Source organism: Onychomys torridus, chromosome 9 (genome assembly GCF_903995425.1).
Source record: "Onychomys torridus chromosome 9, mOncTor1.1, whole genome shotgun sequence".
In the NCBI taxonomy this organism is placed as follows: Eukaryota; Metazoa; Chordata; class Mammalia; order Rodentia; family Cricetidae; genus Onychomys; species Onychomys torridus.
Genome location: NC_050451.1, coordinates 41,865,744 through 41,881,524, shown reverse-complemented (window position 1 = coordinate 41,881,524; position 15,781 = coordinate 41,865,744). Strand labels below are relative to the sequence as shown.

Below are 15,781 nucleotides of genomic sequence, written 5' to 3'. Positions count from 1 at the left end.
ACACAGAGGTAGACTCAGCTCCCAGCACCCCTGAGAGGCAGGCACTGTTTACTAGCCCCATTTTATACATGGGAAAACTGAACTCGCAGTAAAAAAAAAAAAATCAACAAATGTAAAAATTATTTTGTTAAAGTGGCTTGCTTAAGACCACCCATCTAGAAAGTGGCAAGCTCAAATCCAGGTGGTTTCCAAGGGACCCAGTTTTTGTTCACACCAAGCACACACTAAGGAAATACAACCCTGCCCCTGCTGTGGCCCTCTTTGAATTTTTGTGCAGCTGCACAGGCGTCACAGTCACCGTGTCCCTCACAGCACAGAAGTAAGAGGCAGAGTCTTTGATCTGGAGTTCTGTCAGAAGGAGGTAACTGTACCTCTCCGAGCGGCTCAGGAATGTAGAAAAATGCCCACTGTCCTTCAGACCATCCAAAACATCATAAGAAAGAAATACAGGTGCTTGGCCTTCATGTTGCTGGTACCAGGATAGTCCATTGAACCCTGATGTGCTGTATGTGCAATTGACCTGAGCAAAGGTTCCCTCCAGAGACATCAACTTGGCAGGCTGCTCCACGCCTTGTCCTGCAGCACCTATGGGGGGGGGGGGGGGGAAGGGAGGGTGAAAATGCTGTGAATAGATTATTTATGCATGGAATTCTAAAGCAATTTTTAATTTAAAAAATTATGTTTCCATATGCTCCAGGAAAATTACCAGTGGCAGGAAGTTATTAAGATGAGTGTCAGAAACAGCAGCAGAAATGGAACTGCAAGAATGCTTATTATTAGAAGGCCAATAACAGTGGGTACCTTGAGAGGAAGGAAATGAAGGAGGGGGAGAGAGAGAGAGAGAGAGAGAGAGAGAGAGAGAAGAAGAAGAAGAAGAAGAAGAAGAAGAAGAAGAGGAGGAGGAGGAGGAGGAGGAGGAGGAGGAGGAGGAGGAGGAGGAGAGGAGAGGAGAAGACAGGACAGGACAGGACAGAGGAGAGGAGAGGAGGGGAGGGGAGGGGAGGGGAGGGGAGGGGAAGGGAGGAGAGGAGAGGAGAGGAGAGGAGAGGAGAGGAGAGGAGAGGAGAGGAGAGGAGAGGAGAGGAGAGGAGAGGAGAGGAGAGGAGAAGAGAAGAGAAGAGAAGAGAAGAGAAGAGAAGAGAAGAGAAGAGAAGAGAAGAGAAGAGAAGAGAAGAGAAGAAGAGAGAGAGCACCTGGCAATTGTAGCCTACACCTTTAATCCCAGCACTCCAGCACTGGGGAGGCAGAGGCAGGTGGATCTCTGAGAGTTGGAAGTGAGAAGTTCTACACCAAGAGCTACAGGACAGCCAAGGATACACAGAGAAACCCTGTCTCAAAAAAAAGAAAACATCTCTCAGCAAAGACTTCTTCCTTCATTATAAAAGTTGCAATCATTTAGCTGAAGGAGAATTATTTTTAAAACTCCTGCCCATGCTCTCTATTAAGTTGGTGCTTACCTCCTATGATCAGGAAGAGATGAAGAACAAACCCCCACATCATCTGCAGCAGGACACCACCAGTGTGACACTGAGTCCCCAGTTCCTAAGCACCAGCAGTTTCAGAAAGAAAACCCTATGTGGGTGGGGTGGAGGTTCATCCTGGATGCAAACCCACAGAAGCAAGGGCAGGATGTCCTTTCTTGAGGGGTGTCTTCAAGCTGTCTCGGGGACAGCTGGGGAAGTCCTTTTGAACTTGGGAGTCCCTTCTGAAGACTGTCTTCTGACTGCTCCGTTGGGCTTAACCCACGCGTCTTTGATGACACAGGCACAGTGGTGTCACCTGTGAAGAACAAAGAGGACAGGTGGAGAAGGTGGTGCAGACCTCTGACACCAGCAGTTAAGGGGCCCAGGAAGATCCTGCGCTCAAAGCCAGTCTGGGATACTTAGCAAGACCCCATCTTAAAAAGAACAAGGATAAACAGAATAAACGGGTTCATAATACAAGAGCAGAAGTACTCAACTGCCCCATTCTGTTTCTTTTCTCAAAATAGGAAAAAACAAAACACAAGGTGTTAGAGGTTGTAGATTATGCACACAGTGTGGGTACACTGTTGTCCTCATCATAGTTGTCTGTGCAGTGAAGAAATGAGGAATAGATCTGTATGTGTGCAACTATATGTGTGACTACACAGGAAGTGGGAAATTAAACTACTTCTGTTCTTTATTTCAGAAGCCTAGAATTTAGAAAAAAAAGAATGGAATAAATAACACTTTCTTAAATATCTCTGCTTTGTTATTTAATATTTTTCCTTAACAACATGCAACCTTGAAAAAAATAAGACAAAGAAGGCAAGAAGTGGAAGACTGGCTAAAAAAAAGGGGGGGGGAGTTAGGTAAGGTCAGTCAGGAAGAGATTTGTATTTCAACCTACTTCCTAACTCTTAAAAGCTACAGTTAATGCTGCATGTTGTGGTGTGCATATCTGATCCCAATACTTAGGGGTAGAGGAAAAAGAATCAGTAATTCAAGATCATCCTTAGCTACATAACAATTTCAAGGCCAGTTTGAGATATATATGAGACCCTGTATTTTAAAAACTGCATTGTTTTCTCAAATTAATGTCTTCCATGTGGTATCTTTTCTTCTAGTATTGGGTTGTTTGTTTGTTGTTTAGTTTTGTCTGGTTATGGTTTGTTTTGGTTTGATCTGAGTTGGTTTGATTTGGTTTGGTTTGGTTTGGTTTGGCTTGGTTTGGTTTGATTTGGTTTGGTTTGGTTTGGTTTGGCTTGGTTTTCCTTGCCTTTCTTTGCCTTTTTTCTGCTGGATTGGCTGACTTGCCTTGCTTTATTTTAATTTGCTTTGGTTTGACTTGGTTTGGTTTTGAAACAGACCTAGCTGTGTAGCCCAGGCTGACCTCAGATTCATGCCCTCCCAAGCACTGGTGTTAAACATTTGCCTCCATGTCTGGTTCAACATGTGGTGTTCTTACTAGAGTGGCTCCACTCATCATGAAACATCTGGATTTGGTTTTGTGTACTCATTCCATAAGTAGAATGTAATACATGGATTTAGTAAAGATAGTGATGGGGTGTGGACCTTGTGTGCTACTATTCTGACCTACCAGGAAATATTCACCACTGGAACAGTAGTTTCATGACTACTGTGGGCTAATCAATCATTTTTAAACTGGATTTGAGGCCCATCCCAGGGGAGTGAACACATACCTGGTACTATAAATCTAGTCAAAAGCCTGTCGCTGAGGAGGTCACAGGTCCTCAGAGAAAATATACTACTGATATTTTGCTAGCTGGACATGTAGACAAACTGTAGTGGTTTGAATGGAAATGGCCTCCATGGCCCTTAGAGAACGACATATTAGGAGGTGTGGCCTTGTTGGAGGAAGTGTGTCACTGGAGGTGGGCTTTGAGGCCCAGGTGCTCAAGCCAGGCCCAGTGGCTCTCTGTTCCTGCTGCCTGCCCATCCAGATGTAGGACTCTCAGCTACTTCTCTAGCACCATGTCTACACGCATGCTGCCATGCTTCCTGCCATGATGATAATAGACTAAACCTCTGAACTTAAGCCAGCCCCAATTAAATGTTTTCCTTTATAAGACTTTCTGTGGTCAGGGTGTCTCTTCACAGCAATAGAACCCTAACTGTAGGCAGAGTTTTCCTGTCCTGCAGCCACTCTCAAATAAACACACTGAGGCTTATATTAATTATAAATGTTCAGTCAATAGCTCAGGCTTGTTACTAGCTAGTTCTTACAACTTAACCTCTTTCTATTCATCTATGTGGTGACCCAAGGCTCATGGCTTTTACCTCTATACCATGTTGTGTGTCCAACTCATTCTCTGTCTGGTTGGCAACTCCTCTGACTCTGCCCTTCCTCATCCCATCATTCTCAGTTTGGCTTACCTGTATAACTTTATCCTGTTCAGCTACTGGCCAGTCAGCCTGTTTATTTAAACCAATTGTAGTGACATATATTTCCATAATGCACAGAAGAATTATTCCACAGCACCTAACTAAGACACAAATTATCTCCTAAACATTGATGCCCACAGATGAGAGCTGCTCTCAATCTAGGTCAGGGAAGTTTCTTTCTGCAGAGGTTAATACAGAAATTCAGAACTGGTCACAGTGCTGGGAATAAGTGATACTGAGTATGTATCCCTAAACAGCACATCTATATCACCCATTCCTAGGCTCAGAGAACATCACAGAAGAGAAGGAAGACTGATTGTCAGAGGTAGAGGATGGACAGGAGCATTGGAAACACCATCTTCTTGTTATGGCAGGGCTATTGCAATCATGAACACACAGCAGATGTGGCTGCCTGAATGAGCCCTGCATAAAGTGGGGAGAAGATTCACTGAAAAGAAGGGAGTCAGAGAGAGTGGGAGAGGATAAAAGAGGGTGGTTGGAGGTGAACCACAGCTAATACCACACTCCAAGAATTATTTCTTCATTTCCAACCAAGTCTCCATCATTACTCATAACATTGTTTTTCTCATTTTTATTTTATTTTACAAAACAATAGGTTTACAAAATAATGGTTTCCTTGTCACATTTTTATACATACTTTGATTGAACCCTGACTCTCCCCACATCTCCCTTCTCCCTGTCCCTGCTTATACTCACAGTGTTCTACCTTTTACTTTGATGTTAAATATGTTCTGTTGCCCTCTCCACATGCCTCCCTTAAATCCTTTTTCCACTCTCACAGTCTCCTCTCTAGTTTCCTAGACCCTATACATGCTTACCCATAGACAAATAGGTAGGTAGTTAAGTAAGTAGGTAGGCAGGCAGATAGATAGGCAGACAGATAGATACATTAAAAGCAAGGATACACATATAAGAAAGAACATGCAATATTTGTCTTTCTGGACCTGAATTCTCTGACTAAATGTAACCTTTCCAATTGTATCCATTTTCAAGTAAATTGCATATCATTTTTCTTAACTCCTGAATAAAACATTGTGTATATATGCCATGCTTTCATTACCCCTTCATCTGTTGATAGGCTGAATCCATTAGTTGTTACTGTCTACAAAATAATTAACATGGATATCTCTTTGGTAGGATATAGAGTACTTTAGGTATAAGCACAGAACTGGCTTACCTAGGTCATATGGAAATTCTATAATTAGCTTTTCTTAAGGAACCTCTATAATGGTTTCCATATTCACTGCACAAATATACATTTCCATAGGCAATGAATAAGGTTTCCTCTTACCCCACATTCCTGCCAATATTCATTATTTGTTTTTTTAATGGTACATTCTCTGGTTGAGATAAGATCTCAGAGGAGTTTAATTGCCATTTCCCTCATGATTAAGAATGCTGGACATGTATCTAAATATGAAGTGGCCATTTGTATCTCTTCCTTGGAGAGCTGTCTGTTTAACCAATATTATGATTTGGTTGATGTCCCTGTTTCACTTTTTCCTCTTTCTGTCTTTAAATTAATCCTCTGTCAGATATGCACAGCTGGCAAACTTTCCTCCCATTCTGTAGGTTGTCTGCTCACTCAATGTTTCCCTTTTTTGTACAGAATCTTTTTTAATTTCATTAGATACTATATTTTAATTGTTGGAATTAGGAGCTAGAGAGTCAGTTTAGTAATTAAGGGCACTTTTTCAGGTTATATTTAGGAACATATATGTACAAATACATAAATGTATGCAATAGCAATTAATGAAAAGAAAAGCCATGAATTTGAAGGAGAGTGGGAAAAGGCACATGGGAGGATTTGGAGGAAGGAAAGGGAAGGAGAATATGCTGTGATAAAATTACAATCTTTAAAAAAAAAAGAGTATTTATTGCTCTTCCAGAGGACCTGGGCTCAGTTCCCAGCACACACATGGTGGCTCTCACAACCATCCATAACTCCAGTTCCAGGAGATATGATATCATCATCTGATTTCCATGGGTATAGACATACACAGTGCACATACATACAGACAAACATTTATACACACAAACTTTAGAAAATAAAAGTCAATCAATCAAGTAAGTAGGTAAAGTGTTGGAATTACTGCCTGAACAACTGGAGTCCTGCTGAAAAGTCCTTGCCCATGCCTGTGCCTGGAGTGTTCCCCTTACTTTTTCTTCTAGTATTTGTGGAGTTTCAGGTTTTCCCTTAAGGTCATAAAGATGCATTTGGAACTTATTTTTGTACAGGGTGAGATATGGATATCTAGCTTCATTTCCCTATAGTCAGAGTTCCCTGGTCAATTCCAGGTTGGTTTCTTTATGTCTTGTGTCCAAAGTGAGTGGTATCTTCAGCCATAAGGTCTTACCAGCTAATTATGATAGGCAACCAAAGCATTGACAGTACCCTGTGTTGTTTGAGGGCCTCCCTGACCAGTAATTCATGTCATCCTATTCATGACAACCTGGCACTCATATTTTATTTACTAACCCATGTCTTCTGGGAACAGCATTGCCTGACTAAACAGGATAATCTTATTCAAACCTATATGCATTTGTACATATATAATATTCTCATTTATCTCACAAAATAGTAGGTTTCCCTAAAATTTATTCATATACCCTTATGAATATACAACCTACTCTCTCCTGTCCCCAACCCTGCTATCCTTACTTAGAACTTTAACCCCATCTCTTCTCTTATTTCACCTGTGTTCTACTATCCTCTCTGATTAAACTGTGATCAGATAACAGAAAAGTCCCCAGTCTCCAAAGATTGAGACTTAGGGAGTCCACAGACAAGACCAGTCTACATTCTTTGGGAAAAGAAAACACAAAATAAGAGAGAGTAGAGTGGGAAGAGGGGGAACAGAGCAGAAATGAGCTGATCTGCTAAAATCAGTGTGTATAAAATAGAAGGATAAATATGAAGGAGAGAGAAATGGATGGATGGGTGCACATCAGCTGGATGCTGTCTGTGCTGATTGCTGGACCAATCTCATCTCTCAATGCTTCTTTGCAGCTCTTGGAAATTTGTCTTATCCCTGAGAATTCCTTGACAGTGAGGCATTCTGTACTCACCTCCAGGCCTTTCTTTGGAAGATTGGGTACAAGTTCTGGTCAAGTTCACATGATACCTCACAGGTGTGGTTTCAGATGCTGGCCACACCTCTGGGTAGTCCTTCAGGGATGCAGCTATGGCTGCTCACCCTGCTCTCTATAATCCTTCATTTTGTTCAGTGTGCTGCATAAAGCCCCTTCTGATGGCCATTATTCAGCTTTCTTCAGTTTATTCCTGGAGGCTCTGGAAGACTGTGCCTTGGTATCACTTACTATCTTCCAAAAAGATTACTGACACTGTGATCCCCTGGTACTGGAAAAGATGTTTGGTGCCAGTGGGTGGGGTAACCTAGCCCCAGAGGGTAGGGCCTGCGTGGTCCACTGATTCACTAATTTCATCAGATGCATACGGGCTGTATGGTTTTCCTTTTTCATTTCTTATTAGAGAAATTCATTTATTGGCAGGGATATGCACATGCCATGGTACACATGTAAAGATCAGAGGACAACTTGTGAAAGTTTGTTCTCTCCTACTATGTGGGTCTCATATCTACTTAGACGGGCAGGTATGCTAACTAATTCTATGTCACCTTGAGACAATCTACTCAGTTTGTAAGAGGGACTCTCAGTTGAGAAAATGCTCCCCAGGTTGGACTGTAGGCAAGCCTGTGGTACATTTTCTAGATTGATGATAGATGAGGGAGAGCCCAGCTCAGTGTGGGTGGTGTCACCCCGGGCTGGTGGCCCTGTGTGCTATAAGAAAGTAGGCTGAGGAAGCCGTGAAGACCAAGCCAATAAGCAGAGTTCCTCTGTGACCTCTGCTTTAGTTCCTACCCTGTGTGAGTTTCCAACCCTGACTTCCTTCCATGATGGACTGTGATGTAGAACTGTAAACTGAAACAAAAACCTTTTCCTCCACAAGTTGCTTTTGGTCCTGGTGTTTTATCATGGTAACAGAAGCCCTGACTAAGACATCAAGCTTTGTGGCAAACGCCCTTATCCACTGAGCCATCTTGCTGGCCCCAAGGCTGCGTGTTTTCTACATCAGCATTCCTGTCTCCTTGGTTTCCTCTCATTCTGCAGCCACTGTCACGCACAGGTCCAAGACGCACAGCAAGTCTCAAGTGACAAGCTAAGGCACATGCACCTGACACTAACTTTTATAAAAATAAGTGCCTTTCCAAAGAGACTCACCTTGGAATCTAGACATGAGGGTGCATGTAGAAATCAACTGAATATTAAGAATACTCCAGGTGGCTTTATTTGTTTTCTCTCTCTCTCTCTCTCTCTCTCTCTCTCTCTCTCTCTCTCTCTCTCTCTGTATGTGTGTGTGTGTGTGTGTGTGTGTGTGTGTGTGTGTGTGTGTGTGTGTGTGTGTTTTATTCACAAATGTTCAGTGTGGTATGTGTATGATGTACTCACATGGGGATATATATTGCATATTTGCATGTATATGTTGGTGAGTGTGTCATGTGTGGTGTGTGTTTGTGTGCTTGTGTGGATGGTATATGGTATATCCATGTGTATATTTGTGTATGTATATGTCTTTGTATATGGTATATGTGTGGGTACATGTAGGGGTAGTGTGTGGTATATTTATTTGTATGTGTATGTACATGTGTAGTATATATATATATATGTTGATGCATGTGAGGTGGTGTATGGTATACTCACATGTGTATGTGTGTGTGTGTGTGTGTGTGTGTGTGTGTGTGCATGTTGGGATGCATCCTCATGCTTATGCAGCAAGCACTTATACCCACTGGGCTATCTCCCCAGCCCTATTACAGGTAACTTTAAATGTGAGGTTCATATTTGAAACCACAGCTTTCTTTTTTTCTGTTCATGGCATTCGTTGAAAGTCAGCTATTGAGAACCTACTACTATATGCTAAGCATATGACAAATGGTGCCAGGGATTCCACAGTGAGTCAAAGTACTAGCGTGACATCCGCATTCTGGGTAATGGTGACAAACAATAGATGAGTAAGTACAATGTGCCCAACAGAGTCTAGGGCAACCAAGAAGACAGAGGAGGAGAAAGGCCAAGGGAGATGTCAATGACTTAATGGCATCTTAAAAGGGAGCAGGTGGTGGCCAGACTGGGGTGAGGATTTGAGAGACGAGGTGATAAAGGAGACCCTGAAACATCACGAAGAACTCAGCAGCCACACAGAGCATTCTGAGGTTATCCTCCACAGCCTCCTTTTCTGTGATCTACCATTCATGTTGCTGATCCCTCTCTCAACACAAAATAATGAGGATTCTGGGAGGGGGGCCTCATGAGGGGAATACTCTGCAGCAGATTTCCCTTGAGGTCAGAATGCTGCTTCAAATCTCTAGACGGTGCCCCCCCCCCCCGCCCCGGCTCCGCTTGCAGTCAGGGCAAGAAAGGCAACATGATGAAAACTGATGCAAAATATGACTTGAGATATAGAGGTCAGATTCGTCAAAGAGCCCTGAAAGGCATTTGCCTGCACAGCAAACTCCTGAAAGAATGCTAAATCCTTTTTAAAACAGAGAGGAGCCCTGTACCTCAGGCTGCACTGGGCCTCTGAACAGCATCTCTCTATCTGCAGAACGATTTCACTCAGGAACAGTCAACCAATTCTGCAGCTCTATACACGTGAGTCTAAGAGGAAACAGTGTAGAGAAGTGCTCTACTAAAGACACAACTAGCCTGCAGCTTGGAGACTTGACTGTATTGTCTAAGCGTTAGTCTCTTTTTTTCCATTTCTTTCTGAAACTTCCCAAAACTACTAGGATAAATTCAATCTTTATGAACTTGAAAGGGGCACTTAAAAATCATAATACCCTTTTTATTTTCTTTTTTTTTTTTATTATGATGGAGATGGTAGGGGACAGGTCAAGAGGAGGAGGTATTAGTTCTGTAGAAACAAAGACAGGCTAAATGTATCTTTCCACTCCAGTGAAGAAGCCCTAAGTTTCCTTCCTAAGTAAGCTCTTTTTCATTTAACATTCAGTAAAAGACAAAAATCTATTCTGTGGAGTATATTAAATATGTCTAGGATACCCAACACGGCATACATTCCCTCTGATCTGCCCTGTCCTTACCAGGGCATCTAACTGAATGAAGGGCGGAGAAGGTAAATGTCCTTGACAGAAACAGATTTGAACTGGATAGTCCCCCCTCCTCAGGGTAATAATAGTGTCCAACACAGCACTAAGCCAGTTTCCCTCCCCATCTTCAGAATTTCATACCTGTTTCCTAGTACCGCAAATCCCAAGGGTCACTGTAGAAATCCAATGTTTCAAAATGCTGGGCAAGTGTTTTATACCCTTGGAACCTCTCCAGGAAATGTGCTCATATCAGAGATGCCTGAACTAGGTCCAAGATACATGCAAAGCTGCTCCTCATGGGGTTCCAAGATGCCAGCGATCCCTGCAATGTCCTCCTATCCCTCACATTCTTACTTTTTAAATGGCACCCTCTCATTCATCCTCACAGTCTTCTGTAGTGATATATTATGTACCCTAATAAACTTGCCTGAGGATCAGAGGACAGAGCCAGCCACTAGGTTAGACATAGAGGTCAGGCAGTGGTGGCACACACCTTTAATCCGAGCACTTGAGATCTCATGCCTTTGCTTGGGAAGCACACACATCTTTAATCCCAGGAAGTGATATGGCAGGGCAGAAAAAGTTACATAAGATGTGAGGACACCGGAACTCACTCTCTTTAGGCTGAGGGTTTCGAAGAGATAAGAACTAGTGACTGGCTGTTCTGCTTCTCTGATCTTTCAGCTCTCACCCTGCTATCTGGTTCTGAGTTTTTAATTAAGAGATCATCTAAGATTCAAACAGTAGTCTTCCCCTGCAGTTTTTACAATTGCTTTTCAAAGATGTATCATTTAGTCTCTGATGTCACCGGAATCTACTTTTGAGATGTTTTTATACTGAATTTTGATCTTTCAATATTTTTGTGTCCTTTGATTAGATTCTGACCATATTATAAGATAATTCTATCATTATCAGTTACAGCCTAATATTTGGATATTTTCGCACTATCTTAATTATTTGATCAGCCAGGGTTGATATACTTAAATTATTTGCAACTTTTCTGAAAGCTAAAAACAGGAAGATCTCAAACAACATGACCTGGGAGGCTAAAGCATGAGAGGCAGTGCAGTGGGATGCTAGGTAGTCTGTCCTTGCTGTCCTTGCCTCCTTTAAGCTGGCCTGGACTGGTCCACTCTCACTATCTGACCCAAATCATTAGCAAACATTTGCTCTATTGCTCTGAAAATCCATACATTCCTCCACAGCTCCTGAACACCATACCCCAGGTTTTGAACTACCTGTCTTTAAACCTACATTATTCACACACATGTCTAGGAACAGAGACTATCCTTAGCCCCACCAACTGTGTCCTATGCCAGTTTCCTAGGTCCTAGCAGGCAGGGCACCCAGCACCTGAGTGGTCAGAAGAGTTTTCTTCCAACAGGGAGCTGTAATAAATGAACCCATACTCATGCACAATAATGTAAAGAACAGAATGGCAATGCAGACCAATTAAGGAGACTGCTCATTATATATAAGTATGACTTTAAAAAATGCATAACTTAGGAGACGGCTCCAAATTATTGCTCCAGTGTAGCAGTTCTAATTTGTTATAGAAATTTGAACTTTCATAAAACATGTCATGAAAATACATAGGCTCAAGTGGAAGCACACTGGTATTATATGTCTATATGTTTACAGTTCAGTCTATGTCTACTTAGCCCTGTGTATCTAGGAGAATATTTGCAATAGAAACATGTGGTGGAGGCTTCTTGGTAAAGAGGAAGCAGATGTGAAAGCACTCCTTTAGTTTCCTTGTTATCTGGTTGGTTCAGGTACTTGAAATCTTCAGTGTTCTTTAAGGAGAGTTGCAGGATGACAAATTGAAACCAATGTGTATATACATGCACAAGCTTGCTAGCAACCATGTGTTGGTCAATGGTTTTACAACAAACAATAAAAATTCCTTTGTGATTCTGTATTGTACAAAATTCATCTAAATCAATGGACATATAAATCAATCAATAAAACTAAATAATATCCTGAAATGATAAAGAGACTGAGTGATCTCGGGAGTTTGATATAATGAAACTAGACCTATATTGTATAATAGAAAAGACTGACCTTGGCTGAAATAGGTACAAGGGTCCAACAAGTGAAATCAAATTATTTATCACTTTTAATGCACTAGAAAGTGACTGATAAGCCAGGTGGTGGCACTCACCTTTAATCCCAGCACCTAGGAGGCAGAGGCAGGTGGATCTCTGCGATCCAGGTCTATACAGTGAGTTCCAGGACAATCAGTGCTGTTACACAGAGAAACCCTGTCTCAGAGGGGAGGGGGGGGAGGTGACTAATAGAAAGCCTGGTAAGAAATTAGACAATGTAATAGAACAAGATATTGATTGAAAAGGTATATGTAGTCGTCAAGAATCAGAAAAGAATTCTTGAAGGTAATGGCCCCGTGAGCAAGGCCAAAGAGAAGAGTGAGCCCTACCAAGAGAAAAGGTAAGTGACAAAGTTTACACAGGTGTGTCAGAGCACACTTCAGGAGAGCCTTCAGAGTCTCGTGTACCGACCAACATGAGGTGAGGACTGGTAGGGTAGTGAAGACACTGCATATTTGCATGCTATGGTGAGACTATGTGATTCTTAACTAAAGACGAAGGGGCAGCACCGCAGTGAGGTCAAGTGAGAGGGAGAGTACACGTGATCATAGGACATTACTTCCCTTCTGCCCTGTCTTTGGTATAGCCTCACTTCATTAAATCCTTTCTGGTTGGAGGCATTGGTCCATCCCATGGCTCAGGGGTTCTCCTGTTCCTTGATATGTACAATACTGTTTCTTGTGCCTCTCACTAGGCAGGAGGTTCCATACATCGACCAAAACAGCCAGCCTCTGCACTGTTTCTTTTCACATACACCTTTCAAAACAATTTTACACACATGTGTTTATCTCCTAACTGCTAGATGCTAGTCATTGAACAAAAGCACAGTCTTACTTCCTCCCCATATTGTATTCTCCTTGTCTAACTTCATGATTCACCTTAACAGACTAAGACATGAGGAGAAACAGAAACACATCGCTGGACACTGTGGTGACAGATTTCATTCTCCTTGGTTTGGCTCACCCCCCAAATCTAAGAACCTTCCTCTTCCTGGTCTTCTTCCTTATTTACATCCTGACACAGCTGGGTAACCTGCTCATTCTGCTCACTGTGTGGGCTGACCCCAAGTTGCATGCCCGTCCTATGTACATTCTTCTAGGTGTGCTCTCATTCCTGGACATGTGGCTCTCCTCAGTCATTGTTCCTCGACTTATTTTAAACTTCACTCCTGCCAGCAAGGCCATCCCATTTGGTGGCTGTATAGCTCAACTGTATTTCTTCCACTTCCTAGGCAGCACTCAGTGCTTCCTCTACACTTTGATGGCCTATGACAGGTACTTGGCAATATGCCAGCCTCTTCGCTACCCTGTGCTCATGAATGGAAAGTTATGCACAATCTTAGTGGCTGGAGCTTGGGTAGCTGGCTCCATTCACGGGTCTATTCAAACCACTCTGACCTTCCGATTGCCCTACTGTGGACCCAACGAGATAGATTATTTCATCTGTGACATTCCTGCAGTGTTGAGACTGGCCTGTGCTGACACAACAGCCAATGAACTTGTGACCTTTGTGGACATTGGGGTGGTGGCCGCCAGTTGCTTCATGCTGATTCTGCTCTCCTATGCCAACATAGTTCATGCCATCTTGAAGATCCGCACTGCTGACGGCAGGCGGCGTGCCTTCTCCACCTGTGGCTCCCATCTCACTGTCGTCACGGTCTACTATGTCCCCTGTGTCTTCATCTACCTTCGGGCAGGCTCCAAGAGTCCCTTGGATGGAGCAGTCGCTGTATTTTACACTGTCATGACTCCATTACTGAACCCCCTCATCTACACCCTGAGAAACCAGGAAGTGAAGTCTGCTCTGAAGAGGCTAAGAGCAGGGAGAGGGGATGTGGATGGAGACAAGTAGCCACTGGCTCAGGGACCCCACACATCATCATCACTGTCATGTTTTCAACTACGGCTCTTCATGGGACAAATGCACAAGTGATAATGGTTTAAACTAAACTGAGTTTAATTAAAATTGGAAGAAACTTCCTATCATAATCATTTCATTGTAGATTGTTTTAAAACCAAATGGACACCTTACTTTTACCATCTCTGTGAGTTCAAGGCCAGCCTGGGCTACAGAGGGAGATCCAAGACAGGATCCAAAGCTACACAGAGAAACCCTGTCTCAAAAAAGCCTAAATAAATAAATAAATTGTTTTACAAGATTTTTTTTACCTCAAAACCATTAATAAAAACATTTTAACCTAAACTTAAGTCATATTTAAAGCTTTGCTTTAGCTATGATGCACATGGAAACCAGCGAACACATCTCTCAACATTCAGATTAACAGAACTTGAGCTAACTTAGCTTCTAGGACTCAGTTGTTTTTCTTAATCATTAACCTAAGCCACAGTCTAATATGGCTCCTCAATAGAAACTCATGTGTTCTAACTGTGTGACACTTCCTTATTTTAATTTTTATCCTGTGCAGCCTCTGCTTTATGAAAGGCAGGAGCAATATTTTATCCTACCTTTATCTATGTTAATTATTCCACTAAACTAACCTCTATCACAATCCCTTACTATATTTATTAAAGATCCTCAATCATCAAAATCCTATTTATACTAACACTACAATTGTATAAAATCATTGCTTCAGTTAAACAGTACAGCTATGAGGAAATCATCTTCATAATAATGCACAGATAAAATACCCAATAGAATGGGATATTTCCATGAGATAATTACATTACATTAAAGGCAGTGGGGATCCCCCACACCCATTGACACCATGTCAGATACCAGAAAAAAATGGCAGCAGCAAACATGTAAAGGCACAGCAGTAGCAAGAGACATTCTGGGGCCAAGGCTCTTGGGGCCTTATCTATGGAGATTCACCCAGCAGAGCTTTGCTTCCCAGTGGACTGATCACCTGAAGTCAATTGCCACCTGCTGCTCCTCTGACATGGCCCCTGGCAGATCATCTACAAATTCATCCACAAGGTGTGACTACTTTCATATGTACAAATGCCAAGCTAGTCAATCAATAAAGCAAGTGATTTTTGTATTGCAGTGTCGTTAGTAAGAACTTAGTCTCAATATAAGAAAACAGTGAGGGCCAGTGACTTGGCTCAGATGATAAAAGTACTTGCCACTAAGCCTGATGATCTGAGTTCAATCCCTAGACCCATATGATGGATAGAAAAAAACCAACTTCCACAAGTTGTTCTCTGCCATCCCCAAGCATACTATGACATACGAGCACACATGTACCTGCCCAACACACACACACACACACACACACACACACACACACACACACACACACAAATTAATTAGTGTTTTTTAGATTTGTTTTAAGAAAATAAATAAGTCAGCTGGTCACGGGAGTATATGCCTGTTTTCCCAGCTCTTGGGAATCTAGTAGGAAGATCACTACTATGTGTGTAAGCTCAGCCTGGGCCATAAAGGGAAATTTGTCTCAAAAAGAAGGAAATAAGGGGGAAAAGGGAGGAAGTCTAAAATACCGCTTCCTCTCCCACAGCTCCTTCCTTCTTTCTCCTTTATTCTACCCACTTTAAGATAATTTACACTAATCTAAAAGAACTACAATAATATATACTAAATATGGAGGGTTGGTAGATCACTTGATGTCCTGCAGTATTTGACCACCAAGGAAGCTTTACTTCAACAACCTCACATTTTAGTGAAATAGCCCCATTAC

At 42.2% G+C, this 15,781-nt stretch overlaps 1 protein-coding gene across 1 annotated transcript; it reads left to right on the top strand.

Moving 5' to 3' along the window:
* Positions 1-12,965: 12,965 nt before the first annotated feature.
* LOC118591559 (olfactory receptor 10G2) lies at positions 12,966-13,992 on the top strand. Its single transcript, XM_036199975.1, has one exon. It carries the CDS (start codon positions 13,018-13,020, stop codon positions 13,972-13,974), a length of 957 nt encoding a protein of 318 aa, XP_036055868.1. The 5' UTR covers positions 12,966-13,017; the 3' UTR covers positions 13,975-13,992.
* Positions 13,993-15,781: the final 1,789 nt, after the last annotated feature.

Coding starts and splice junctions, on each gene's coding strand:
- LOC118591559 (XM_036199975.1), top strand. CDS start 13,018: ATGAGGAGAAACAGAAACACATCGCTGGACACTGTGGTGACAGATTTC.